We start from the raw sequence: 23427 nt of genomic DNA on the forward strand, positions 1-23427 counted from the left end.
TTTATTCATTTTTAGCTCCCAAGTGAGTGTGGAAATAGGAACAAACGAGATTTGTTGCTGAAGTCAGCCATGGCTTAGGAGTTGGGCTTGATGAACCTTGTGAATCCCTTCCAATTCAGGATATTCTTTGAGTGTCTGATCTTATTTTTTTTTTTTTTGGAGGGGAGATAACTTAAAAATTACCAAATTCCCTCCAAAACAGAAAAATTGGTTGAATAAATTTACTTGAAATAAAACATCTTTTCTTTGTCTCAGTTGCTTAGACATTATAAAAGCATTTATGCTGTTTTGTACAGTCTTTTGTTCCTGGCTGGGACTAGATCCAAAAAGGTGACAAAAAAATGTGTCCCAGGGGACTAAGAGGGATCACCTGCATGGCCATGCCCACTCTACCCCTTAATTTAGGCAATTGTATAATAAATATTCAATCTAGATATCAAGATTACTGGAGGATTTATATTTTTCTTACAACATGGGCTGTAATTTTGTAACTGTGGGTTTGATGTGTTAAAGAATTTTCAAGGAAACTGTACAGATGCAAGTTTGGTACTTGACTAAATGAAAATCTTTTTGACATGAGGCAAAGATTGAAAATTAGAAGAATGAGCCAAAGAGGGACATGGCCCTTGGGAGTAAGATTTACTTCTTCATTCACTTTATGAAAAGCCAAGTGAAAATGAATTGTCTCTATTTAGGATTTTCTCTCTGCTGTCGGCGATCCTGCACCTGGGGAACATCCGATACAAAAAGAAAACCTACAGGGATGACTCCATTGATATCTGCAACCCTGAAATACTTCCTGTTGTGTCAGAGCTGCTGGAGGTAAGGCTCTGCTTTCCCTCCTGAAACTTTTACACCAAACAAACCATCTCTGATTTAGGACACAAAACATGCGCAATTTATTTCCAGTTCTACCAAAGAGTAAGTTCTTGTGTGTTTCCATTCTTGTGGGCTGTTCATTAAAAGGCACAAGAACGTTTTTAAAGAGGTTTTTCATGGAGGGTTTTTGTCCCTACTCTTCAGCTTCAGGTTTCATTGATTTAAAATCCTGTTTCTGTGATTAACTGTGAATGTTTGCAGGGTGTAGATGCAAAGCAATCCTGCTGTCCAACATGGCAGTGTCTTCAATTGCCAGCCTTCAGCTGGTGCTCCTCAAATCTGTTCCAGAGTCTGTCTGAGGAACTCAAGCAGTTGTACAACCACAGTCCCATGTTTTTGTTCTGTGCTGGCTCCCTGACTGTGTTTTTTGTCTGTTATTACCTGCCAGATTCCACAAGGGAATCTGTAGGCCCATCTCACCCCTCTAGTCCCTATTTATGGGCCTGTTATGGAGTTCTTTGGTGCATCTATTGATTATCTGCTGTTTAGGACCTGATACCTTGGCCTCTGTGAGCCACTGCTGTGCTGCTGTCCCTTGGGAAGGGTTTGTAGGTCACCTGGCTGGCCCAGGCCATGTCCAGCTCTGTAAATCAGTGCAAAAGCATTAAATGAATTCTTAGGAGATGTGCTCTGTCAGCCCAAGCAGGTTATGAAGCTGTGGTACTTCTTTTCATTAGAAAAGTCTTGAATGAGCCAACTTGTCCTGCTGGCCTTCAGCCTTCAGGAACTGAGCTCAAAAACCTTCTGACATGGATTAAGATGGCCAGAACCTGCCCTTGCTGTCTCACTTCACTTGAAATTCTCTGAACCTCCTGCAACTGAACTGTTTTTCATCTAGTTGATTATAGCAGCAATTATCTTTACCCTTTTGTACTCCCTGGATGGTCTGGAAGGTGAATTTGTGCTGATTTTATGGTGGAACCAGAAGGCAGCTTGTCCTTTTGTGTTACACATGGTGCTCTTCCCATTCATTCCATTAAATAACTGTTGTGTTATCTCCCTACCTACAGAACTTGGGAATTGGCTCTCAGAGATTTTCATAGCACTTCATTAATACTTTGAATTTAGGGAGGGGAAAGCTTCTGTAAAATATGGTTTGAGCAGCTGGATGCTCTTTGCATCTTGGCCTTGGAGATTGCAGAAATAAACAGAAGGAAAATATAAGTGGGGAGGAGAATGTTGTTGATTTTACCCTGTTAAATGTGGCCAAGTCAGTAAAGTAATTGTTTTTTAAAAAAGCTTTGAGTAAGAGAGTGACTTAGAGAGCTGAAAAAGTTCCAGGCTTTGGGTCTTTGCCTTTGCAAACAAACCCTTTTGCAACATCTGCATGTGGGGAGGTCGAGGGGTGTTTTTTACACATGATTATGTGAAATGAAGCATTGGCTGAGCCATGTCAATCCAAAGGTGCCTTAATGCCATGGGCTGGAACAGCACCCCCAGGTAGTGTCAACAAGATGTAAAAATCAATAAATATATTTATTTTTCACCCTTAAAAAAACAAAAAAAACCCCAAAAAACAAAAAAAAAAACCCCACCCAAAACCTAACCACTAATATCTGAGCAAATTGATAGATTTCTGTTCATTGTGGTAATTCTTTTTGCAAATTAAATTACCATCTCATCTAGAACATAAAATGCTTGTTAATTAGATTGGGACAATGCTTGCTGCATCGAGGTAGGATCTGATGAAATGCATCACTGAGTTTGGGTAAGTGGTGTTGTTTGTCCCTTAAGTTGCTTTCAGGTGATAATTGATCCATGGAACTGGAATCATTTGCTGCTTCCAAGTGTAAACCTTTCAATAGACCCTCTGAAACCAGCTGAAATAAAGCCAATAATCTCATTTTCAGACTTGATTTGTCTTTATGAAATGCCACATTTCTCTTTGCAGACCTCAACAGATGTTGCTGCTTATTCAGGTTTGACCCAAAGGAAGAACCAAAGGGTTCAAACAGATGAAGCATCATTACAAAGAGCAGCCACCACTCCTTATTCATTACAGCTCTCCACATTAAGTGCAATGAGTTCTACTCAGCCAGAGATTTAAAATACTGGTTAAAACATTTGACACTTTGTATTTTGTCTCTTTTGGGTAATTATTTTTATTACATTCTTTTTTTCTTTGTGGTCACGGAACAGCTTTGCTTTTCCCATTGTTGCTGAAATTATGAATTGGCTTGAAAAAGTTGTTAATCCCCTCTCCAGATCTTGGCATTAGACACTAATAAGTGAAAAAATCATCTCAGAATAAAAGTAATAGGAGTTGACAGGGAGTGGAACTTCCTTTTCTGTGGTCACTGGCTGTTTGGTGGAACCATCCAGAGCACAGCAAAGGGAGGGAAGAAACTGTGATCTGATACTTCCTCATCTTGGGGGAACTTCTGGGTTGATCTTTATACTCAAGTGACTCCTTGGATTTGTTCAATCAAAGATTTGACACAGAAAAGAGAAGGAAAAAATCCAACTGGAGCTGTGTTGGTCATCTCTGAGAGCAGCCAAGAGGGGATGCAGAGGTGCTCCATGGGGATGGAGCCTCCAAGGGCAGGAGGGGAACAACCAGCCTGGCTGAAATTAAAACCTTAGGCAAAATTAGGGTCTTCTCCCAGTGCAAAGGGGAATCTGGCCCAGATTCTCATGAGCTGGTTGGTTTGTGTTGGGACCTCTAATGATAACTGGGGGAATTTCCCTGCTGCAGCAGTTAATGCAGCACCACTGCACAGCTATCCTCCCTCTGTGTAATGAGATTTGTGTCCCTATAAAATGAATCTAATACTGAGATTTTTTGAAGGAATCTGGGAGGAGATGATGATCTGCAATGGATTTGCTTTTTCTTAGATATCCAATATGTTTTTGCTTTATTAAACCATCCAGAGCAGAATTTGTTGAAACTGCAATATAGGATTTTGGCCAGACTCTGCAGATCATTGTTTCATTTACAGTAAAATCCCTGATTCCTTTTTTTTTTTTCAGGAATAGACATAGTGTGTGGATTATGTGATGCTTTTGGCAGATTTTTCAGAGCCTTTGTTTAAACTCTGCTGAAATGCTGTGCTGGGGAGTGATGTCAAGGCTGCCTGATGGATCAAGCAGACGTGGAGTCCTGTGCAAGCACTGCAAATATCCCTGGCAGGGCCTGGGCAGAAATCATAGAGAGTTGTGTAAAACTGGGTAGAACCTTTGTGTTTCTGGGGGAAAAGCTTGGAAAAGCTCATTTGTGGGCTTATTAATAAAAATAATATATTAGAGATTATCTAGTTGACCTTAAAAGAGACTTTTTGTTTTCCATTAGAACAGTAGGAATGTTTTAATTTTGTGTGTTTAATAAGATGGGAAATTACTTCCATGGATGGAGCATTGAGGAAGGAGATAAATCTTTCTTTGCTCAGTGGAGCAGTTTTGTATTCAGTTTTCAGGTTTAGGTAATCAAAGAAATACCTAACCTCAATGCAAATAAAGGTAAATACAAGTTATCAAATGCCCTAAATTAGTTTTTCCAGATTTCCCAGTGCACATTTGTGTTTGGAGCTAAAGTTGGCCTCTCCAGGAGATTTATGTGCTCAAGTTCTTCTTCCACTAAAAAATGGCCTTCAGCTTCCCAGAGGGATCCCACAGGCGCTGGGGCTCCTCCTGTGATAAATGTCTTGGAAATTAATTGGGGAGGGGGTGAGGATTATGGAGCAGACAGTGCTGGCTTCCAGCTTTTTCTCTGGATTTGTTTTTCAGATGATGTTTTGTAGAATCACAGATTTGGGTTGGAACCTCCAAAGTTCATCTGGTCCAACATCCCTGCAACGAGTAGGGGTATCATCGTTAGATGCAAAATTTTGAGCTAGAATTAGAGTCAGAAAACTTCAGAGAATCACAGAATATGTGCTGAGTTGGAAGGGATGCACAAATACCATTGAGTGGAACTTCACAGACACAGGCCCTGCACAGGACACCCCAACGATCCCACCCTGTCCCTGAGAACATTGTCCAAACTCTCCCTGAGCTGTGGCAGCCCTGGGACCCTGACCCTTCCCTGGAAAGCCTCTTCAGTGCCCCAGCACCTTCTGGGGGAAGAGCCTAAACCTCCCTAACACAGCTCCAACCACTCCCTCTCATCCTTTCTAACTCTCTGGTTATTTGAAAGAAAGTCTGAGGAAAAGGTTCAGCTCTTTTCCAAGAAGAGCTGATAGAAATCTGAATTTATTTTCAGTTTTTCCACATGAGACGTCTGTAGAGCAAGCACTCAGCACTGTAATCCCTTCCTCAGATATGGAAGGAGAGACAAAACCTGATGTTTTCTTGTTCTCCAGCTGGAAGTGGTTCATTTTTCTTCAGCTGCTCTAACATAATACCCCAGAATGACTGGAGGAGCAGTCTCTGCCTGCCTTGGCTCCAGCCCAGCCCTTGCTGGCTCCACTGGTGTTCCCAGCTGGCACTGCTGGTCACTCCTCACTGGCTCATGGAGCTTGAGGCTTCCAGCCCTCTCTGGGTCCACTTGTGGCAACAAAGTCTTAAATCTGCATTTTGTCCCTGTAATTAAGATCTAAACTCCTGCAGGCTGTGTTTAAGAGGGAGAGCAGGCCGTGCCCTTTAGCACCAGGAAGCAAAAATCCATGAAATGTGACCCAAGAGTGAAACTCCTAAGGCACAAAGTAAAGGAATAAGTGCTGTTCTCCTCTCTGCTACTCTGCACCAATGGGTGTTCCTATTTTAGTGTTTCACACTTAGTGGAGGAGGAAGTGTAGGATGTGGGGAAGCTGTAAGTACCTCCATGTCCTTAGTCATCAGCACGTGCTGAGTTTTTATTTAGAAAGCCCCAGTGGCTCCTCCCTGGCATCAGGAGTCAGCTACTTTCACGCTGTGACCTTGAATGCAGATCAGGATGGTTTGGTTGCACCCGTGGTGCTCATCAGAGGTGATGAAGGAATCAAGATGAAGCTCCACTGGGTGGTAATTGCAGGCAGGGGCCTGGGGAGATGCAGGGATTCCCATCCTTGCCAAGAGTGTTTTTGTACAAGATGATTTAATGGGATCTCCACGGGTCAGGAGAAGAAGGATGCACATCCACAGGTTCCCTTAATCCAGAGAGTGGGGAGAGAAAGAACCAGAGTGACCATGAGATGAGGATGGTGTGGGTAGTTGTTTAAATTGCTTAAAATCCCTGTGTTTGCTGACAAATCTGGGACTTGGAAGTGTTTATGTTGTTGAGGAATATTTCTTTGGACTGTTTTGATTAGGAACCATCTGACACCCCTCTGCCTTGTTGCCTTGGATAATTAAAAAAAGCCAGCGTGCTGGCTGTGGGTTTGGAGCATCCCTGAAGGAGGATAATGGATGGTGTGAAACTCACTTTTGTTCCAAGTTGTGCAGTTGAGGGAGAGCAGCTGATGGTCCCACAGTCAAGAGCTGCTGGAAAAGTGTCCACAGAGCCGAAAATTACAAAATCACATATTTTGGTGAATGTAGAAGAATAGAAACCAAATGTGGAATCTTGCTGTGGATCTCTGGATGAACCAGATTTTTTTTTTCCCTGCTTGATTTTGAAGGGTAAAATTGGATTGTAGGAACTGGGGGCTCCTGAGTAGTGCTGAGCACTAAAGAAATGAACCTTGAAGTGTCATTTCCAGTGACAGTGACCTTGCTGGCAGGTGACATCATATATAGGTGACCTCATGTATTCTGATTTCCACAGTGACAAGTTCTTGTTGCAGGAAGAATCAGTTGTATAAAAACTCCCTGGGTTTTATCAGGGAGACTCCCATAACAGTAGTTTTGGCAGAAGGAGACTTTTGTACAGAAGGGCATCATTATTGCTATGGTTTGAGAGATTCCTGACCTTCCACTGTCTTGTTTGCATTTCCTCTTCACACTGATTCCTGGATTAAACCCTTAAGTCAAGGTACATACATAGCATTGTTTTGGTTGGAAAAGACCTCTCAGATCATTGAGTTTTATTGATAGACCTCTGTGTTTTCCATTTTCCTTGTCAAATCATTAATGGTTTCCCTGTGATAAAAAATGGCTTCAGGAATGTGGATTTTGAACAATCAGAGATGTCCAGAGGAGATCTGATGCCTGCATGGAGTCCTTCAGGTAGGATAAGCAGTTTGTAGAGACTTCAGTGCAGCTTCTCTGTATCAATCCACATCCATTAATTCTGGGCTCCAAGATTCCCACCCAGCCTCATGATGTCTTTTTTGACTTGGAAATTTCGTGAAGATCAGTCAGTAACTCAAAGTCTTTAGGTCTAACTGATGAATTCTGGGAGAGAGGACACCTGAATTCCTCAAAGTAAGAGGGTCTGGAAGCTGATTGGGAAAGTGGCTTTGCCCCAACAGCTGCAGGTACCTCTTAATTTGTCAGCACTGTTTTCCTCTTGGCTGAAGTGTTTGTGTTTGCACAACTGAGTTTTGTTCTGCAGACCTGTGAGGGCTGATTAGAGACTGTCACCTTGCCAGGAACTGGGGCTTTAGTGAGTAAACATCCAGTGCCAATAGCAGAGTAAATATCAGGTGCTTTTCCAAGGGTTTCTTCCTCCTTCTGACTCCTCCCCACCCTTAAAAGCACAAAAAAACCCCTCCTTCACTTGGATATCTCTGAAACTGATGACACTTCTTGGCTTATTCTAGAGCAATTTGTATGATTTCATCTTGACAACACTGGAAAGTTGACTTATTTTGCCAAGAGAAAGTGTGGGAGGGAGGAGCTGTACCGGGAATAAGGAAACCAATGGGAAATTGCTACAACTGGGATGCCTGAATGCAGAAAATCAGGTTCCTTTGAATACCCTGGTGTTAGGTTTCTGATGCTGGATTTATGTGCTGAGTTGGCTCCTCCCAATGGCATGTTTTTACCCCTTGAACTTAACTCTGCAAGGGCTGGCAAAAGTGTTGTTTTGTTGGGGTTTTTGTAATTAAATTTTGAGATTTGAATGTGTTTACGCTGAATTTTTTTTTAAGTTTAAATGTTAGCATTTTTTAAACTGGATTTTAAATTTTAAAAAAGATCACTAAAATAATCATTATCATCTGTACTTTTGTTTTAGGTGAAAGAAGAGATGCTGTTTGAAGCCCTGGTGACCAGAAAGACAGTGACAGTGGGAGAGAAGCTGATCTTACCATACAAATTGGCAGAGGTCAGTACATGATGTTTGTTATTAAAAGGCAACTCTTGGAATGGTTTTCAATACATTGAGATGTACACTCAGAGTTTCTTTCAGTTTTTATTTATTTATGTCAAAATAACTTAGGAGAAGCTGATGGGTGTCCTAATCTAGGAAATGATTGACTTTTCTTCTATTCCATTCCTGGAAGGCAGCCTTGTACTTTATTCTGATGGTTTGTAAGTGCTTTAATGACTTGTGGTTGTGTGAGAGTTGTCCAAAGCAGAGCTGTGCATTGCTGAGTGTGTGTGTGGGTGCAGGTGTTCATCTCCAGACATCATTCCTTAAGCTGGAGAGCTGATTCCACAGCAGAATGCTGACCCAAGACCCCAGGAAATTTTTACTGCCTTCTTGAGTGCCTGTGTTAGTGTGGTTCTTGTATGGCAGGAGCTGCAGATCTCCATAGGAGATTCCCAGGAGCTTTTCCTCAGACCCCTCAAAACCTGGGCCCTTGTGTGATGCTTTGGAGCAGCCACAGATCCATCAGCTTCTCTCAAACTCCAGTGTAGTTATATGGGATTTTCAGGAATTCTGAATTCTATTTATGGCTGGTAAAGAGAAACAATTTTTTTCCTCTTATATTCAAAACACATCAGTTCTGTTCTGCTGAACTACTTGTTTTGGCTGTTTCTGCTTCTAATCTTCTTGTATCCCCCAGATTAGGAACACTGAGCATCACACCACGCTTGGTCCCTCCATTCCCTCTTGTTGTAGGGTTGTGTGAGAATTCAGAGCACCTTGAATAGCATCTTGAGCAGCCTGTTGTGTCACAAATAACTAAAGACATCATGTTGTCACTGGGGGTCAGCTGGAGATATTTTGACTCCTTTTTCCAGGGGGGAGAAAGCTCCATATTTTCTCCCACTTTGAGGGTGTGTTTAAGCTCAGTAACTGTTACTGAGCTTTAATCTTTAGAAATGAAGTGTTGCCTTTGTGCAGAGGTGAAATGTGCCCTAACAAAGGGCACACAAGAGCTCTCTGGGTCTTTGTGATGGACATTTAATCAATGTGGTGTTTCCACTTTTTTCCTTCATCTTGGGCAGAGACATTAAAAAAATTGCTAGAAAAGTTTAGAACTGAGCTATAACTACCCTTCTGCTGGAGGGTCCTTAGAATATCATGGAGTGGGCTGGGTGGGAAGGTACCCTAAAGATGGTCTTGTTCCGAGCTCCTGCCATGGGCAGGGACACCCAGCTCTGGACCAGATTGCCCCAAGCCCCATCCAGCCTGGCCTGGAACACTTCCAGGGATGCAGGGGCAGCCACAGCTGCTCTGGGTAATCTGTGCCAGGGCCTCACCATCACAGCCAAGAATTTCTTCACAATATCCCATCTAATCCTGCTCTCTGTCAGTTTGAAGCCATTCCCCCTTGTCTTGTCCCTCCAGACCCTTGTCCCAAGTCCCTCTCCAGCTCTCCTGGAGCCCCTTTAGGCACTGGAGCCTTCTCCAGGCTGAAACAACCTCAGTTCTCTCAGCCTTTCTTCACACCAGAGCTGCTCCATTCCTCTGATCACTCTGGTGCCTGCTCTGGGCTCTCTCCAGCAGCTCCTGTGCTGGGCTTCAGGGCTGAGGCAGCTCTGCAGGTGGGGTCTCACCTGAGCAGGGCAGGGGGGGGCACAATCCCCTCCCTTGACCTTCTGCCCAACATCTGCAGTGTAGTGATACAGCTGGGAGCAGTCTTGCCTTCTGTTGAGTTGAAAGACACCTCTTTAGAACTAGAGTGGCTCAGCATAATTTTCTCAAGTGCTTTCCCAAGTGTTTTTGGTGATATGGCTGCTCCCAAATCCCAGGTGTCCCCTTAGAAAGGTTTATCACCAATATCAGTAGAAGAAAGGAAAGATCAGGGTGTAGTGGCTGTGGGGGAAGATGAAGGAGCCAGGCTGCTTTGGGAATGGTTGATGTGATCTCCATGACAAAATCATTTTGGAAGAACCTGTGAATTGTGTTAAGATGAGCACCTCCCTGGCTTTTTGTTTAGCTCCTTACATCATCAGCATCCTGGCCACCAAATTTTATCCAGCAGTGACCTCTGAGAGCAGGTTCACTGCTCACAGCAGAATTTGAGATGCTCCAACTTGAACCTCCCCATGGTAAGAGGCCTTCTCCAGGTCTTCCTCTGGGTCGGGGAGTAGGAGGAGTGACTTGAATTCAGATCTGTCTGAATCAGGAAGGAAGAATGGGATTCATTTGACATTTGGGACTTCACAAAGACTGCTGATGTCTGATAATCCCCACTCATGACTCACTGGGCTCTTGGGAATCAACGAGCTGGTTATTCCTGTGGATTTACAAAGAAGCATTATAGTCAGCTCCAATGGATGGAGCCATTGAGGGTTTGAGGATTTGCAGACTTGGGTCTCCCACCATGACCTCTGTAGCTCATGGGCAGCTGCCTTTCCTGATGGATACAGCAGCTATTTGATTCTTCAGATGCCTGTGGGTTTTTTCATAGCTTGGTACACTGAAATTTTCAGTGGAGTTTGTCTGGAATAGACTCTGCTCCACAGGCTCTCACTAAAAGGATTGCATAGTGTCATTTTGGCATGTCCTTGCTTCTTTACCCCAACAAGAAGAGCAGGTGGGATCTATCAGTCTTTAGGCTGCAAGAGAGGTGGTAGATGCTACCTCCCTGCAAATGTCCAAGACCAGGTTGGATGGGGCTTGCCCATGGTATGGGATGGATTGAGTCCAGCTTTAAGGTCCCTTCCAGCCCAAACTGCCTGGGATTCCACGTAAAAAGTTGGATATTTAGGTTTGGGATGGGTTTTGAGCTTGATGAGGTTCCCATGTGCATCTGCTCCAGTCTGGAATGTTTCACTTTCTGTGCTCGGCACAGGGGCTGACATTTGCCCATCCCTTTCTTCAGTGTTGGAGTATGTGGAGATGACAACTCTGTGCAGAAATGCTTTTCATGGAAAGTGAGTGTGATCATTCCATGACCCCAGCGTGGCTTCTGAGAGATTTGTGCCCTCAGGATCCTGCTGTGACAACTGTCACCCCCTTAACAGTCTTGAATGGGCAGAGTTGGCCTGAAGGGATCCTTCCCTTTGGTATTTTGGAGGTTTCAGAGCTGAGACAGGAGTTTTATTTTCCAAGCCAAGCCTTTTCTCTTCCCCTTCCCTGAGCTGCAGCCCCAGAGCACATGGAGAAGCTGACTTAGTTGGATTTGCAGTGATGTCACATTCCTGGCTGGCTGCACACTCCTGCCTTCTTGTGTGCTGATTGGAAACACAGTCCTGTGGTTTGGGGCTTTTTTTTTTTTAGAAACAGTGGTTTGGATGCTTGGCAGCTTGCTTGAAACATTCTCTTTCAGTTATGAATTGATACCAGACTGACTGCTCCTGGTTCTGTTCATCTCTGCAGTAATTTGGGTAAAACTACATCTTTTATTCTGGCATGTTTTGGGTAGAAGGTCCTGCAAAGTGAGGACAACATGTGGATGGACATCATGGAATCACAGATGGGTTTGAGTCAGGAGGAACCTTAAAGCTCATCTCATTCCACCCCCTGCCATGGGCAGCAACACCCTCCACTAGCCCAGCTCGCTCCAAGCCCTGTCCAGCCTGGCCTTGAACACTTCCAGGGATCCAGGGGCAGCCACAGCTGCTCTGGGCACCCTGTGCCAGGGCCTCTCCACCCTCACAGCCAGGAATTCCTTCCCAGTATCCCATCCGACCCTGCCCTCTGGCAGTGGGAAGCCATTCCCTGTGTCCTGTCCCTCCATCCCTCGTCCCCAGTCCCTGTCCAGCTCTCCTGGAGCCCCTTTAGGCACTGGAAGGAGCTCTTGAGGTCTCCCTGAAACCTTCTCTTCTCCCAGCAGTTGGAAGCCTGCAGTGTTGAAGTAGAAGCTGCAACTGGCCACCACTAGTAAATAAACCTCTGTTTATTCATATTGTGCTTCCTCTCTTATGATGATTTTACCTCAGGAGTTGAGTTGGGCTTTTCCCTCAAGAATAATGTGCCATTTTAAAGTTAGTCAGAAATATTGACTTTGTAAATTCTGTGTTTCTTTTAATAAATTCAAGACTTATTGATTGTTGCCCACATATAATTATCCTGCTGGATGATCTTGGAGGATCCAAGGACTGGATTCTAGTACCTAAAAGGGAAGGCTCCAGAGAGAGTTTTTACAAGGGCCTGGAGTAACAGGACAAGGCAGAATGGCTTCAAACTGAGAAAGGGCAGGGTTAGATGGGATATTGGGAAGGAGTTCCTCCCTGTGAGGGTGGTGAGGCTCTGGCAGGTGCCCAGAGAAGCTGTGTCTGTCCCATTCCTGGAAGTGTCCAAGGCCACACTGGACAGTGCTTGGAGCAACCTCACCTACTGGGAGGTGTCTCTGCCCATGGCAGGGGGTGGAATGAGATGGGCTTGAGATCCCTCCCAACTCAAACAGTCTGTGAATCCTTGATCTAGATCAGGTATCAGCTTAAATGTAGCACTGAAGTCCAGTGAGGGGTGGGATTCCAGCAATTAAAATCAGGGTCTCCTGTGTGCCAGCAGTTGCTGGTCCTGTCATCTTCAGCTGAGCAAGTTCTTCCCAGCAGAAAGAAGATTTCATTTTACTTTATTTTACCCAGGAGCATTCAAGGTGTGTGTGGCAACAGCACCTGCTCGAGCAGGGCCATAGGTAGGAGCCAATAAACAGTTGTGAGCCAAACACCAGGGTGGGATTCTAGGTGTCCCACTGCCCATCCTTGGGGTGTTACAGGGTTTGTGGGATGAGCATGTGGTTTTTCAGGAAGACTCTACAAAGCATAATGTGCTTTTCTCATAATTCAGTAACTCATGGTTTGCTGTTCAGAGGTTGTGTCTGACCGTGGTATGAACATTCAAGTACATCCCCATGTCGCTGGAGCTACAGCTCTTTCTGAAATTAAGGAGAGGGCAGTCAAGGGGAGATCTGGTAGTTTGGGAAAAATCAAGACTGCTTTGTTTTGCCTCTCGTGGCCGTGGCACCGATGGCAAACACGCTTGATTTGGGACCCTGCAGGGGAGCTGCCATCCTCTCTGGCTGCACCAATGGCACCACATTCAGAAATAATGCTTGCATTCATCTCTGGCAGCTGCCTCTTATCTCCTGAGCCACAGTGGCTCATCTTGCATGGAGTTGTCTCCTGGAACCATCCATTTTTCCATTTATAGCAGTGGATGGTGTTTTAATGCAGTGTTTGAAACAGCTGCACAGTTTGGGTGAGCACAAAGGTTTAGAAGCTTTAGGCCATAGATAAACTTAGGGAAAAGGGTGCACAGACATGAAAGGCTGCACTTGTGTGCTGAGGTCTTGGGCTGTTGTCAAAAACAGCTGCCAAAGGCTTTATCAGAAGTGAGATGGTGCATTAATGGAGCCAGCAGCACTTCATGGGTTTGCAGAGAAATCACAGGGCAGCGTGTGGTAACAGTGAGCTGGAAAATTCCACTTATCATTTAGCAATGGGGAGGACCCTTGGAAAAGGCCATGGGAGCAATAGAGCCTTCAGTGGTAGTAGTGGTGATTGGGCTATTTTGATTCAGATCTATCTTGAGCATTGGGCATCTCTGCAGCCCCAGCCATCTTCTCCTTGATAAGGCAAAATACAGCAGGCATGTAGCTGAAAAAGGGGAAAAAATGGGATTTTTAATGGCAGCAAAGTAACATGCTGTGGGTTGCTGTTGTCCCTCTCAAAGTGCCCCTCAACTTCAGACTCTGTTTTTTTTTTTTTCATTTATTATTATGTGCATTTTTGCAGTTATACTGAGGTAGGAAAGTTTCACAAGCCACAGTTCAGGTATTCAAAAGAAAAAAAATGCTCTAAATATTGACTGATGTTTGGTAGGAGATGTGGGAACAGAGCACTTCAGTCACGTCTTTGTGGAGAACTTGGGGATTGTTAAAAATCTTTCTCTTGATCCTGTTTGTAATCTGAGTATCACCTTAATCCATGCAAGGAACTCTTCTCCTGGGCCACATCTGTCTTCCTGCTTCTATCTAAATAATCCAAGGAATTCAGGTTTTTTCCATCTCTTCTCACTACAGCTCTCCAAGGCCATCAGAGTATGCCTTGACTCATCCACTCATTTAACTCTCTCAAATCCATCTTGGTTGGTGGTTCCATCCCTTTCCATCATGCTGGAGACAATCCTGTGGCTGAGCTCCACAGGCATCCCTGCCTAGTTTCCATCCCATCTGTTCTGTTTATCAGGCTGGTGTCCAGCACCTGCTTGTCTGTTTTTCACCAGTGTCTGCATTTTTTTCTCTGTTTTTCATCCAATGAGGCAAAACTCATTATCAAAGTAAATACATCTGTTAGCAAGCTCTGTTTCACATTCCTCCAGAAAAAAAAAATCATTTCCATGATGTTTTCAATTCATTAACTTCATTTAACCAATGCAGTTGGTATTTCTTAAGCAAGTGACTTTGCTAATAGACATTATTTTCACAGATCTTTATCATTTTAAGCCATTTGTGATCAAGGACATTTTTACCCTAAGGGTTAGAAAGCATTAATTCACACTTTTGGGAGAAATCTGATGTGAAATTGTGCAACAGAAGGGAAATAAAAGATGTGAGACAACTTCTTGGTCAACAAGTGACCTGATTCTTGCCTTCCTTTAATTCTGGAGAGCTGTTGGAGCTGGTTGTTTGTTGTGATGGATGTCACTATAAGCATGCCCTGTATTTAACTGAAAGTGTGTTCAGAATTGTAAGTGGGTGTTTGAAAGCTCAGAGGAACTGAAAGGGACTGAGTTGTACCTCCAGCAAGGCAGTGCAAGCAGCTCTTGGGGAGCAGATGTTGGGCCAGCAGCCCCAAACTCCCCCATAAGCTGGGCAGCAGGGAGAGGGGGATTCTGCCCCTCTGCCCTGCTCTCCTGAGACCTCACCTGCAGAGCTGCCTCAGCCCTGGGTTCCAGCACAGGGAGGATGTGGAGCTGCTGGAGAGAGTCCAGAGTGGGCCAGGGAGATGCTCTGAGGGTGGAGCCCCTCTGCTCTGGAGCCAGGCTGGGAGAGCTGGGGGTGCTCACCTGGACAAGAGAAGGATCCAGAGACCTCAGAGCCCCTGGCAGGGCCTGAAGGGGCCCCAGGAGAGCTGGAGAGGGACTGGGGACAAGGGATGGAGGGACAGGACAAGGGGGAACAGCTTCCCACTGCCAGAGGGAAGGATTAAATTGGGGTATTGAGAAGAAATTCTTGGCTGTGAAGCTGGAGAGGCCCTGGCACAGTTTGCCCAGAGCAACTATGGCTGTCCCATCCCTGGCAGTGTCCAAGGTGAGGTTGGACAGGGCTTGGAGCAAGCTGGGCTGGTGGAAGGTGTCCCTGCCCATGGCAGGGAGTGGAAGTGGATGACCTTGAAGGTCCCTTCCAAGCCAAACCTGTCTGATCATGTCCTTGTTCAAATGGCCAGGTGCTCTTAAGCAGCTCGGTGCTCCATGCTGCTGTTACGTGGCCATGGAAGGTCACCATGGAACTGTGATCGTGTCCAGAGCACCCAAATTACAATTAAATCTGTGAAATGCTTTGTGTTCTGCATAAATAGGTGCATCTGTAAGTGTATGTGAAATCAGCTCATGATTACTTAGAAAAGCAGTAATGCAATTTTGGTGAGATTTACACAACAAAATATTCAGGCTCCTGACAATCTGAGATGTGCAGGATTAGGCAGGGGGGGACAAGCATTGAGCCTTGTGTTTTGGGTGACAGCAAAGCAGGAGAGGAAAGTCCAGGTCTTCTGGAAACATTTGCTGAGGGCTCCCCAGCTTTGCTCTTATTGTCCTTTCATCCTCTCATGTTCATTGTCTCTGGGTCTGTGCTGCCTCAGCAGAGCCAGACAGACTTCTTGGAGTGGAAGGAGAGTTGGATTTGTGTCCTTTGGGAGGAGAGAGGAGAGAACCTTTGCCCAGGAGTGGTGAGCCAGACACATCTTTCTCTTCTGATGCCACAAAACCATAAGATTTTTTTTTTTCATGTCACCAAGTGTCATTTTACCTGGCCCTTCTTCTCCTGGGATGAATTTTTGCTGAGGAATACAAGAGACTTGGAATGGCCATCACAGGATGATAAACTCTGCTGTGTTAGGGACTTTAAATCAGGCAGAACATCTCATTTTCAGCACAAACACTTAATTTTCAGCCCAATAACAGTAAATTGGCAGAGACACAAGGTAGAGAAGCCTTGTAGAGTGAACTGTAATGAGTCGAAAAAGTATTTAATTACAGCAAAGAACTGAGTGATGTGTCATTCTCCATATCCTTGTAGTGGGACTGGCTGATGCCTTTTTCAGCACATTAAAATGGAGAAGAAATTGAGTTCCAGGGCCAAATGGCAGAACATTACCTAAGATGTTAAAAAAACCCCAAAAAACAACAAAGGAAAAGATCATAGTTGCAATTAATCACGAGCCTGAAAATATTCAAGGAGAGAAAGTGGGAAGGAGACAAAATAATTAATAGCATGAAGAAATGAAAATTCTCAGTCCTGAGGTGTGAGGACAGGGATGCTTAATGGAACAGAAAGCAGCAGAACTGCTGGAAGCACCTACTTATCCCCAAACCCATTAGCTGAGGAGACTCATTGTCACCACGGGTTATTAACGTGAGGAGCTCAGCAGGAGCCCTTTGAAGAGCTGCTGTGTTGATGAGTGGATTCAGAATTCACAGAAAAATATTAATGGAATAAAACTGAAACCCCACAAAGCTTTTAAGAGCCAAGCAACTGTCTCTGCTTCAGGACATGAGGGCAATTTGGGAGGGTGGAACTTCAAGAGAAACCTATTTGTGGGATGAGGTTCCTCACTTTTCCCTTGGAAATGCACATCCTCATGTGCAAAAGCTGCAGCAGTCACTCTTCTGCTCCATGCCACCATGGAAATTGCTGTGTGTTAACTGGGTTCCTGCTATTTATTTGGCACTGATGTCTGGGAAAACAAGGAAGACATTGGCATTCCAAGATTCCTGAACAAAGTCCAAGATCGGGACTTCAGGAAGAGAAATGCTGACTTTCCATGGATTGCTCTGCCTGTAGCCCACTCCAGCTGCCCTTTCAAAGCAAATCCATTCTCAGCTCTTTAAAGGATTCTTTTAATTACATCTGATTACTCAAAAGATGCTTTATTGTCACAGAGTTCTTTTAGTTCCTTAATTTTCTACTAAAATCATGTGAAAAGTTTTCAAAGGATGCAGACAAACCATTCCTGGGTTAGTTGGCCAGCTCTTTCCATGAGGGGTGTAGTTTTGGTACATTTGCTTGGAATGTAGGATTTTTCATGTGTAATCTCAATCTGAATAAATTCAGGTTGATTTTTTCCTCAGTCCAGGGCTGTTGGTCAGAGGTTCTAAGAGGAGGAAGTGTAGAAGTTCTGTGGCTGGATAGGGTCTCTTACACAAACTTTGCCTCTACAGGGGTAACAGCTGAGGTGGGATGAGAAATAACTTCTCTTCAGGGAACCTTGCCAAAAAAAAAGGTAAAAATAACCTGGAATGATGATGATGGTGCACTGGCAGAACGAGTTTGTCTGCACTTGCCCTCTGCTTGGGAAGGACCAATCTAAAGGCAGGATTTGGCTTTTAATGGCTTGAGGGCTGGTTTTGGTGATTGATTGGACTCCTTGGTGAGGATCCCAGTACTTTGTGTCTGTAAGTGCTGAGCAAATTTCCCTAAATGTGTCCTCCTCACATCAGGTCACACAACTTCTTCCTGTGACACAAAGTAATTCATTAATTGGTTTTTGTACTGGTTTTGCTGTGAAAACATGGGTGGAATGGGAGCTCAGTTCGTGCTGTTAGCAGAAGAGACTCTGGATGCACCAAGGTGGAGGAAAACACATTTTGTCATCAGTGGACCCTTCAAACTTGGCTGCCTGGTGGCTCTGTCCTCCTGTAGCTCTGTGGTGGGCTCAGGATAGCTCTGTGTGAACATCTGTCCCTAAGGGATGTTCCACATGTCTCCTTTCATCATCTTCTCCACAGGAGAAGCAAGAGCTGCAGCCTTGTTTTCTGGAAGGGTTTAATTTCATGAAGAGAGAGTGTGGTTTTTTTTCCTTTTTTTCCAGTTTTGATTTGTTACAGATGACACTTTCTAACCACAGTGCCCTAATCCAAAGGCTCTGAGTGAAATCTTTTTAGGAAGATGATGTTCATAACTGCCTGGCTCTGCACTTGGGACTCAGAAAAAATCTCTAACAAGATTTGTGTTGGTTTCCTTTGCTCCTGGCTCTGCTTTGGGGGCTGTTTCTGAAAAGCATAGCCACAACGTGTTCCAGTCATCAGCTGCAAAGTGACAATATCAGAGACAAGACTTGAAATCAACTCTAAAAATAAACAAGCAGGCTCTGGCCTGGAATGGGGTTGGGAGTGGTTGGTCTCCCACCTGTCCTTTCCCAAACCTGTCTGCCACCCGTGGGGACACAAAACTAGATCTTCAACACACCCAAAAACCATTTTCTTATTGTTCTTATTTGAGGTTTTCTGCATAATTTTCTGTGTTTGCATCCATCTAATGGAGGAAGGATGAGTAAGGCAGTAGCAGGAGCACTCTGATACTTTCTGTGCTACTCAGAAGTCACAGGAATTCACAGGAGCACACAAACCATTTCAGTGGGAATGTGTGTGAGATAGTGTGAGGATCCCAGAATCACAGGGTGGTGTGGGTTTAAAGGACTTTAAGGATCATCTCATTTCACCCCCTTCCACTAGCCCAGGTTACTCCAAGTCCTGTCCAGCCTGGCCTTCAACACTTCTAGGAATGGGGCTTGGAGCTTCTCTGGGCAATCTGTGCCAGGGCCTCTCCACCATCACAGGGAAGAATTCCTTCCCACTATCCCATCTGTCCCTGCCCTCTGGCAGGGGGAAGCCATTCTTCCTTGTCCTGACCCTCCAGGCCCTTATCCCAAGTCCTCTCCAGCTCTCCTGGAGCCCCTGCAGGCCCTGGCAGGAGCTCTGAGGTCTCCCTGGAGCTTTCTCTTGTCCAGGTGAGCAGCCCCAGCTCTCCCAGCCTGGCTCCAAAGCAGAGGGGCTCCACCCTCAGAGCATCTCCATGGCCTCTTCTGGATTCTCTCCAGCAGTTCCACATCCTCCTGATGCTGGCCCCAGAGCTGGAAGCAGCTCTGCAGGTGGGGTCTCACCTGCGTGGGGCAGAGTGACAGAATCTGCTGCCCACACTGGGGAATCAGCCCCGGGGCATAAGGAGGAGAATTCGGGTCTCCCAGAGCACATGGATGGCTCACATGGAGCTTTTCATAACCCAGAACTGATCTACCACTACATTCAGCCCCTTGAGTGAGTCCTGAGTCACCCCTGTGTGTGTGGACAATTGTGGTTTCCTGCTGTTCTGCTCCTTCCCTGCTGTGATCCAGCAGATTTGGTTTCCATCCCCATCCATGTTCTGTGGCTGGGATGAACCAAGCCTTTGGGGTTCCCCCTTGGCTCACAGGGCAGGGGCTGAGACAAGCAGGATTAGGGTTTTTTTTAAACAGAGGCTTAACACCCAGAGGAAAGTACTCTTTCAGGATATCAGACTTAAGCTTAATCCCTGACTTGGCATCCAGGAGTGTTATATCATGCTTGGGCGGGAGAAGTATGATGTCATTTTCCACACTCATATTTTATCTGAACATCTTATTAAAATCCTGTCATTCTCCTGGGTCATTTCCCTAAAAGAACTCAGATCATCAATGCACCACTCTGGTTTCAGCCTGCAAGAAAGGTTTTTTAGTGTTTTTTATGTATAATTAAGGAGGAGGAAAAATATCTTTTAAGGCATCATTGAAAGAAAAGGAGTGAAAAATGCTTTTTTTAATTTTTGATTGCAACAAAAAAGGAAAAGCTGGTTTTAAAGTAGTTTGAGCATTCTGTAAAGGTTAATTTTTATGCTTTAATTCTATAAATGTACCTGCAAAGGAAGTACTTTGAAAAACAACAACAAAGCACTGAAACCTTGTGCTATCTCTGGCTCCCGCCCTCCCGGCTGGCTGCCACATCCTGGCAGAAACCTTCCACTATCACCCTGGAGCTGGGAGGCAGCAGGTTGTCCTGCCAATGGATTTTATCCAAGGGATGCAAGTGTCAATGATGTTTTCCAGAACTTAGGGGTGGATTTTCCAATGAGAAAAAAATAGCCTGTAATGTCATTCCCATACAATGCTGCTTGGTGCCCCAACATAATGCTCAAACACAAAGGCACTTCAGGATTTTGTCACTAAATCAGGTGTAAAAGTTCTCACATTCAGGAGGGGGTTTAGGTGTTAGTTTCAAATTTTATGTTACACCTTTTTTCTAATTCTTCTTGTGTTCTCCCTCCTCTTGTACCAGTTTCTCAGTACTTTCCACCTTGGCCAACTGGTACATTCACAATGACCCTCCTTGGACAAAGGTCCTTCTCCAACCTGCCAGTCTGCATTAGTCAGAGGCATTTTAAGGGGATTTCCCAAACCATCCTAACACCCTTCCTAAAAATCCTGATGGGACAAGTCAATTCAACAAGTTTATCCAGAGAGACAGTTTTCCAATGTCAACATATCATCAGGTTGACAAGGAAGTCCTTCAAAGCTACTTGCTTACTTGCAATTCTAGGAAATTATAAACCACTAATAATTAATTTTTAAAAAAATAATTATTTCTAAAAGGTAATTAAAATTATTTTAATATCACAATGTTCTCATCCTGGAGACACACAATGTGTTCATCCTGCTGGCCATGGATGGAGTAGGACACATGGCATGGGAGGGGATTCTTCCCCTCTACTCTGCCCTTGTAAAACCCCACCTGCAGAGCTGCCTCCGGCTTTGGAGCCCCCAGCAACGTGGAGTTGCTGGAGAGAGTCCAGCTGTGGAGATGCTCTGAGGGTGGAGCCCCTCTGCTCTGCAGCCAGGCTGGGAGAGATGGGGGTGCTCACCTGGACAAGAGAAGGCTCCAGGGAAAGCTCAGAGCCCCTGCCAGGGCCTGAAGGGGCTCCAGGAGAGCTGCAGAGGGACTGGGGACAAGGGATGGAGGGACAGGACACAGGGAATGGCTTCTCACTGCCAGGGGGCAGGGATGGATGGGATATGGGAAGAAATTCTTGTCTGTGAAGCTGGAGAGGCCCTGGCACAGATTGCCCAGAGCAGCTGTGGCTGCCCCTGGCAGTGTCCAAGGCCAGCTTGGATGGTGAGCAGCACTGCCAGCAATGAGCATGGAGTGCCCAGGGGCACTGACCAACCACCAAAGGGAACAGAGGGCACTCAGGGGCACAGCATGAACCTGCATTTGGACCAGAAGAGGGATTTAGTCCTTGTCTGGTTCCAGCAACTGAGAGATTTCTGTCTGCTTCCTTCAAACCCAGAAATGTTCCCCCAGTTTTGGTGATGAGCCATTGATGCTCCAGCATTTGTGTGTGCTGCTGCTCTCCTTCCTCACCACCCTCCTTGCTTTCTGCTCTTTCCCTAGTTTAGCTCTCACAGCCACGTCTCTCCCTCCCTTTGTTGCTGCTCCATCTCAGGAGTGTCAAACCCAGCAATCCACCCTCAGCAGTTCTGTCCCTATAACCACAAACCCAAGCTGCAGCCACTTTCCATGTGGGCTTTTTCAGCCCTTGTGGAGCAGTAACAGTGTCAGAGATAAATCTGGATTTTTATTGTATTTTAGTACACGTGGTCTCTACTCCTCTGACATGAGCACTATCAGTAAGTAGGATCTGGCACTCTTGAGCACTCTTCAAATAAAAGTGTATTTTTAGTTTGCTTTTTTTAATCTCTTAATTAGTGATTGCTGTAGATCATCATCTCTGAGATGCCCATGTGGGCTGTTTTCAATTGGCTGCACATCCAAGGCTCATTGAGAATGGGGGGTTGGCTTCTGCTCCTGGTCATTAGATCTCTTTAGGTGATCCAAATCAAGTGCATTAGGAGAGCCTTGAATTCCTCCTGCTTTTTCTTGTTCTAATCTTGGATAAATCCTATCCCTCCTCACAGTGGCCAAGCATTGTTAAAATGTGCAATTTTTTAAAAAGCAAGCACAAATTTTAATTATTTTTTTTTTTTAGAATAGAAACTGATTTCTTTAATCATTTACTTGCATGCAGCATGATTTTGTTAATAGGTACTTTGAAGCAAATAAGAAAGCACATACACTCTTTTCCTGATGTTTTTCCCTACCTGGAAATTAAATATGTCATTTAAACCCATAGAAGTGATGGAAGGAGGGAGATTTTCATCTGAAAAGCCTAGGTAAATACCATGGGTAAAATTCAGTCGATTGTAAAATGTAGTTTTTTCCTCTGAGCCATATTGGAGTGAGACATTTGTGTTACAGTAAGTACCAATGTAATTATGAAGCCAGATTTCACCTTAGAGAATGAATGGGGAGAAAATGGGAATGGCTGATAAGGATTTTAAACCAGACATCAAATTATAATGAAAATCTAATCCTATTTATGATAATAGCTCACTAAATAATTTCTGTGGTAGGATATCAACAGGTTTCTGGGATTTAATGCCAAATCCTGTGAGCAGAAACACCAATTGATTAATCAGAGAATGTGCTGAAAACTTATTCCACCTATTAACATAAAAGCAAACAAATGAAGCTCCCACAGAGCCACTAAAACCACATATCCACATTTGATTTTTTGAGGGATTTCCTGAAGAGGAAGAATTCTACTGCTACTTTTTTTTCCCCCAAATATTTCATTGGAAGCACCTTTCATCCTTGTATAGAAATTATAGGAAGCCCATCAAAGGCCCTAAGGGAAAAGGGGGTATTTCCTCTCTTCCTGTGTTCAGATCTGATTTCCTGAAGAGGAGAGGAATCTCTGTTTCTTCTCTCCAGCAGAAGAAAATGTATTTTGTGGTGCCCAATTTTACTTAAGTAATTGAACACCTGTTCTTTATGTTTTACACCAAATCCTGCAAACTTCACACCTGGAAAGAAACATTTTTGGTCACCTTGGAATTACTTTAATTGTTGATAAGAGTCTGAAAGGGGAATGTGTTGCTTGTTTTCCTCCTGGAGGGCAGGAAACAGCTGCACATGTTCTGGAAGAGTTGGGGGGGGTCACAAGGAGAGAATGAATCCATAGGTAGCTCCTATGGCTATATCAACATCATTCCTATTTTAACAAATTAAATTTTGGAGCTATTTGGAATTCTTGGGAAAATTACAAGGAGTGTTGCTTGTAAAGCCATATTTTTGGGATGGGTGGGAGTTCTGCATTGGTAGGGAATGCTGGTAAGGTGTTTATCCAGTGTGAACAAATAATGTCAATATTGTCCATAATGATGCACATACACAGCCTCCTGGGAAAATGCTGGAAAACTGGAGGTAAAAAGGACCACGACCAACTATGGAGCAAATCTTGTGAACTGTACAGCAAAGCACCAAGTTGCCTTTGAGGCTAACAAGTCAGGCTCCCTTCTAATAAATCTTTTCTTCTAGATCCAAGGAATTTTCCAGAG

At 44.5% G+C, this 23427-nt stretch overlaps 1 protein-coding gene across 6 annotated transcripts in view; it reads left to right on the forward strand.

The window, feature by feature from the left end:
* The window catches only part of MYO9A (myosin IXA), a 174520-nt gene that overhangs the window by 75460 nt on the left and 75633 nt on the right, over nt 1–23427 (forward strand). For all 6 annotated transcript variants that reach the window (XM_084213577.1, XM_084213578.1, XM_084213579.1 and 3 more), the window contains 2 exons: nt 696–822; nt 7913–8002. In XM_084213577.1, coding sequence (XP_084069703.1) covers nt 696–822; nt 7913–8002 — 217 coding nt within the window. The remainder of the gene's footprint in view (nt 1–695; nt 823–7912; nt 8003–23427) is intronic.

Source organism: Fringilla coelebs (genome assembly GCF_963513975.1).
Source record: "Fringilla coelebs genome assembly, chromosome: 12".
Taxonomy (NCBI): Eukaryota; Metazoa; Chordata; class Aves; order Passeriformes; family Fringillidae; genus Fringilla; species Fringilla coelebs.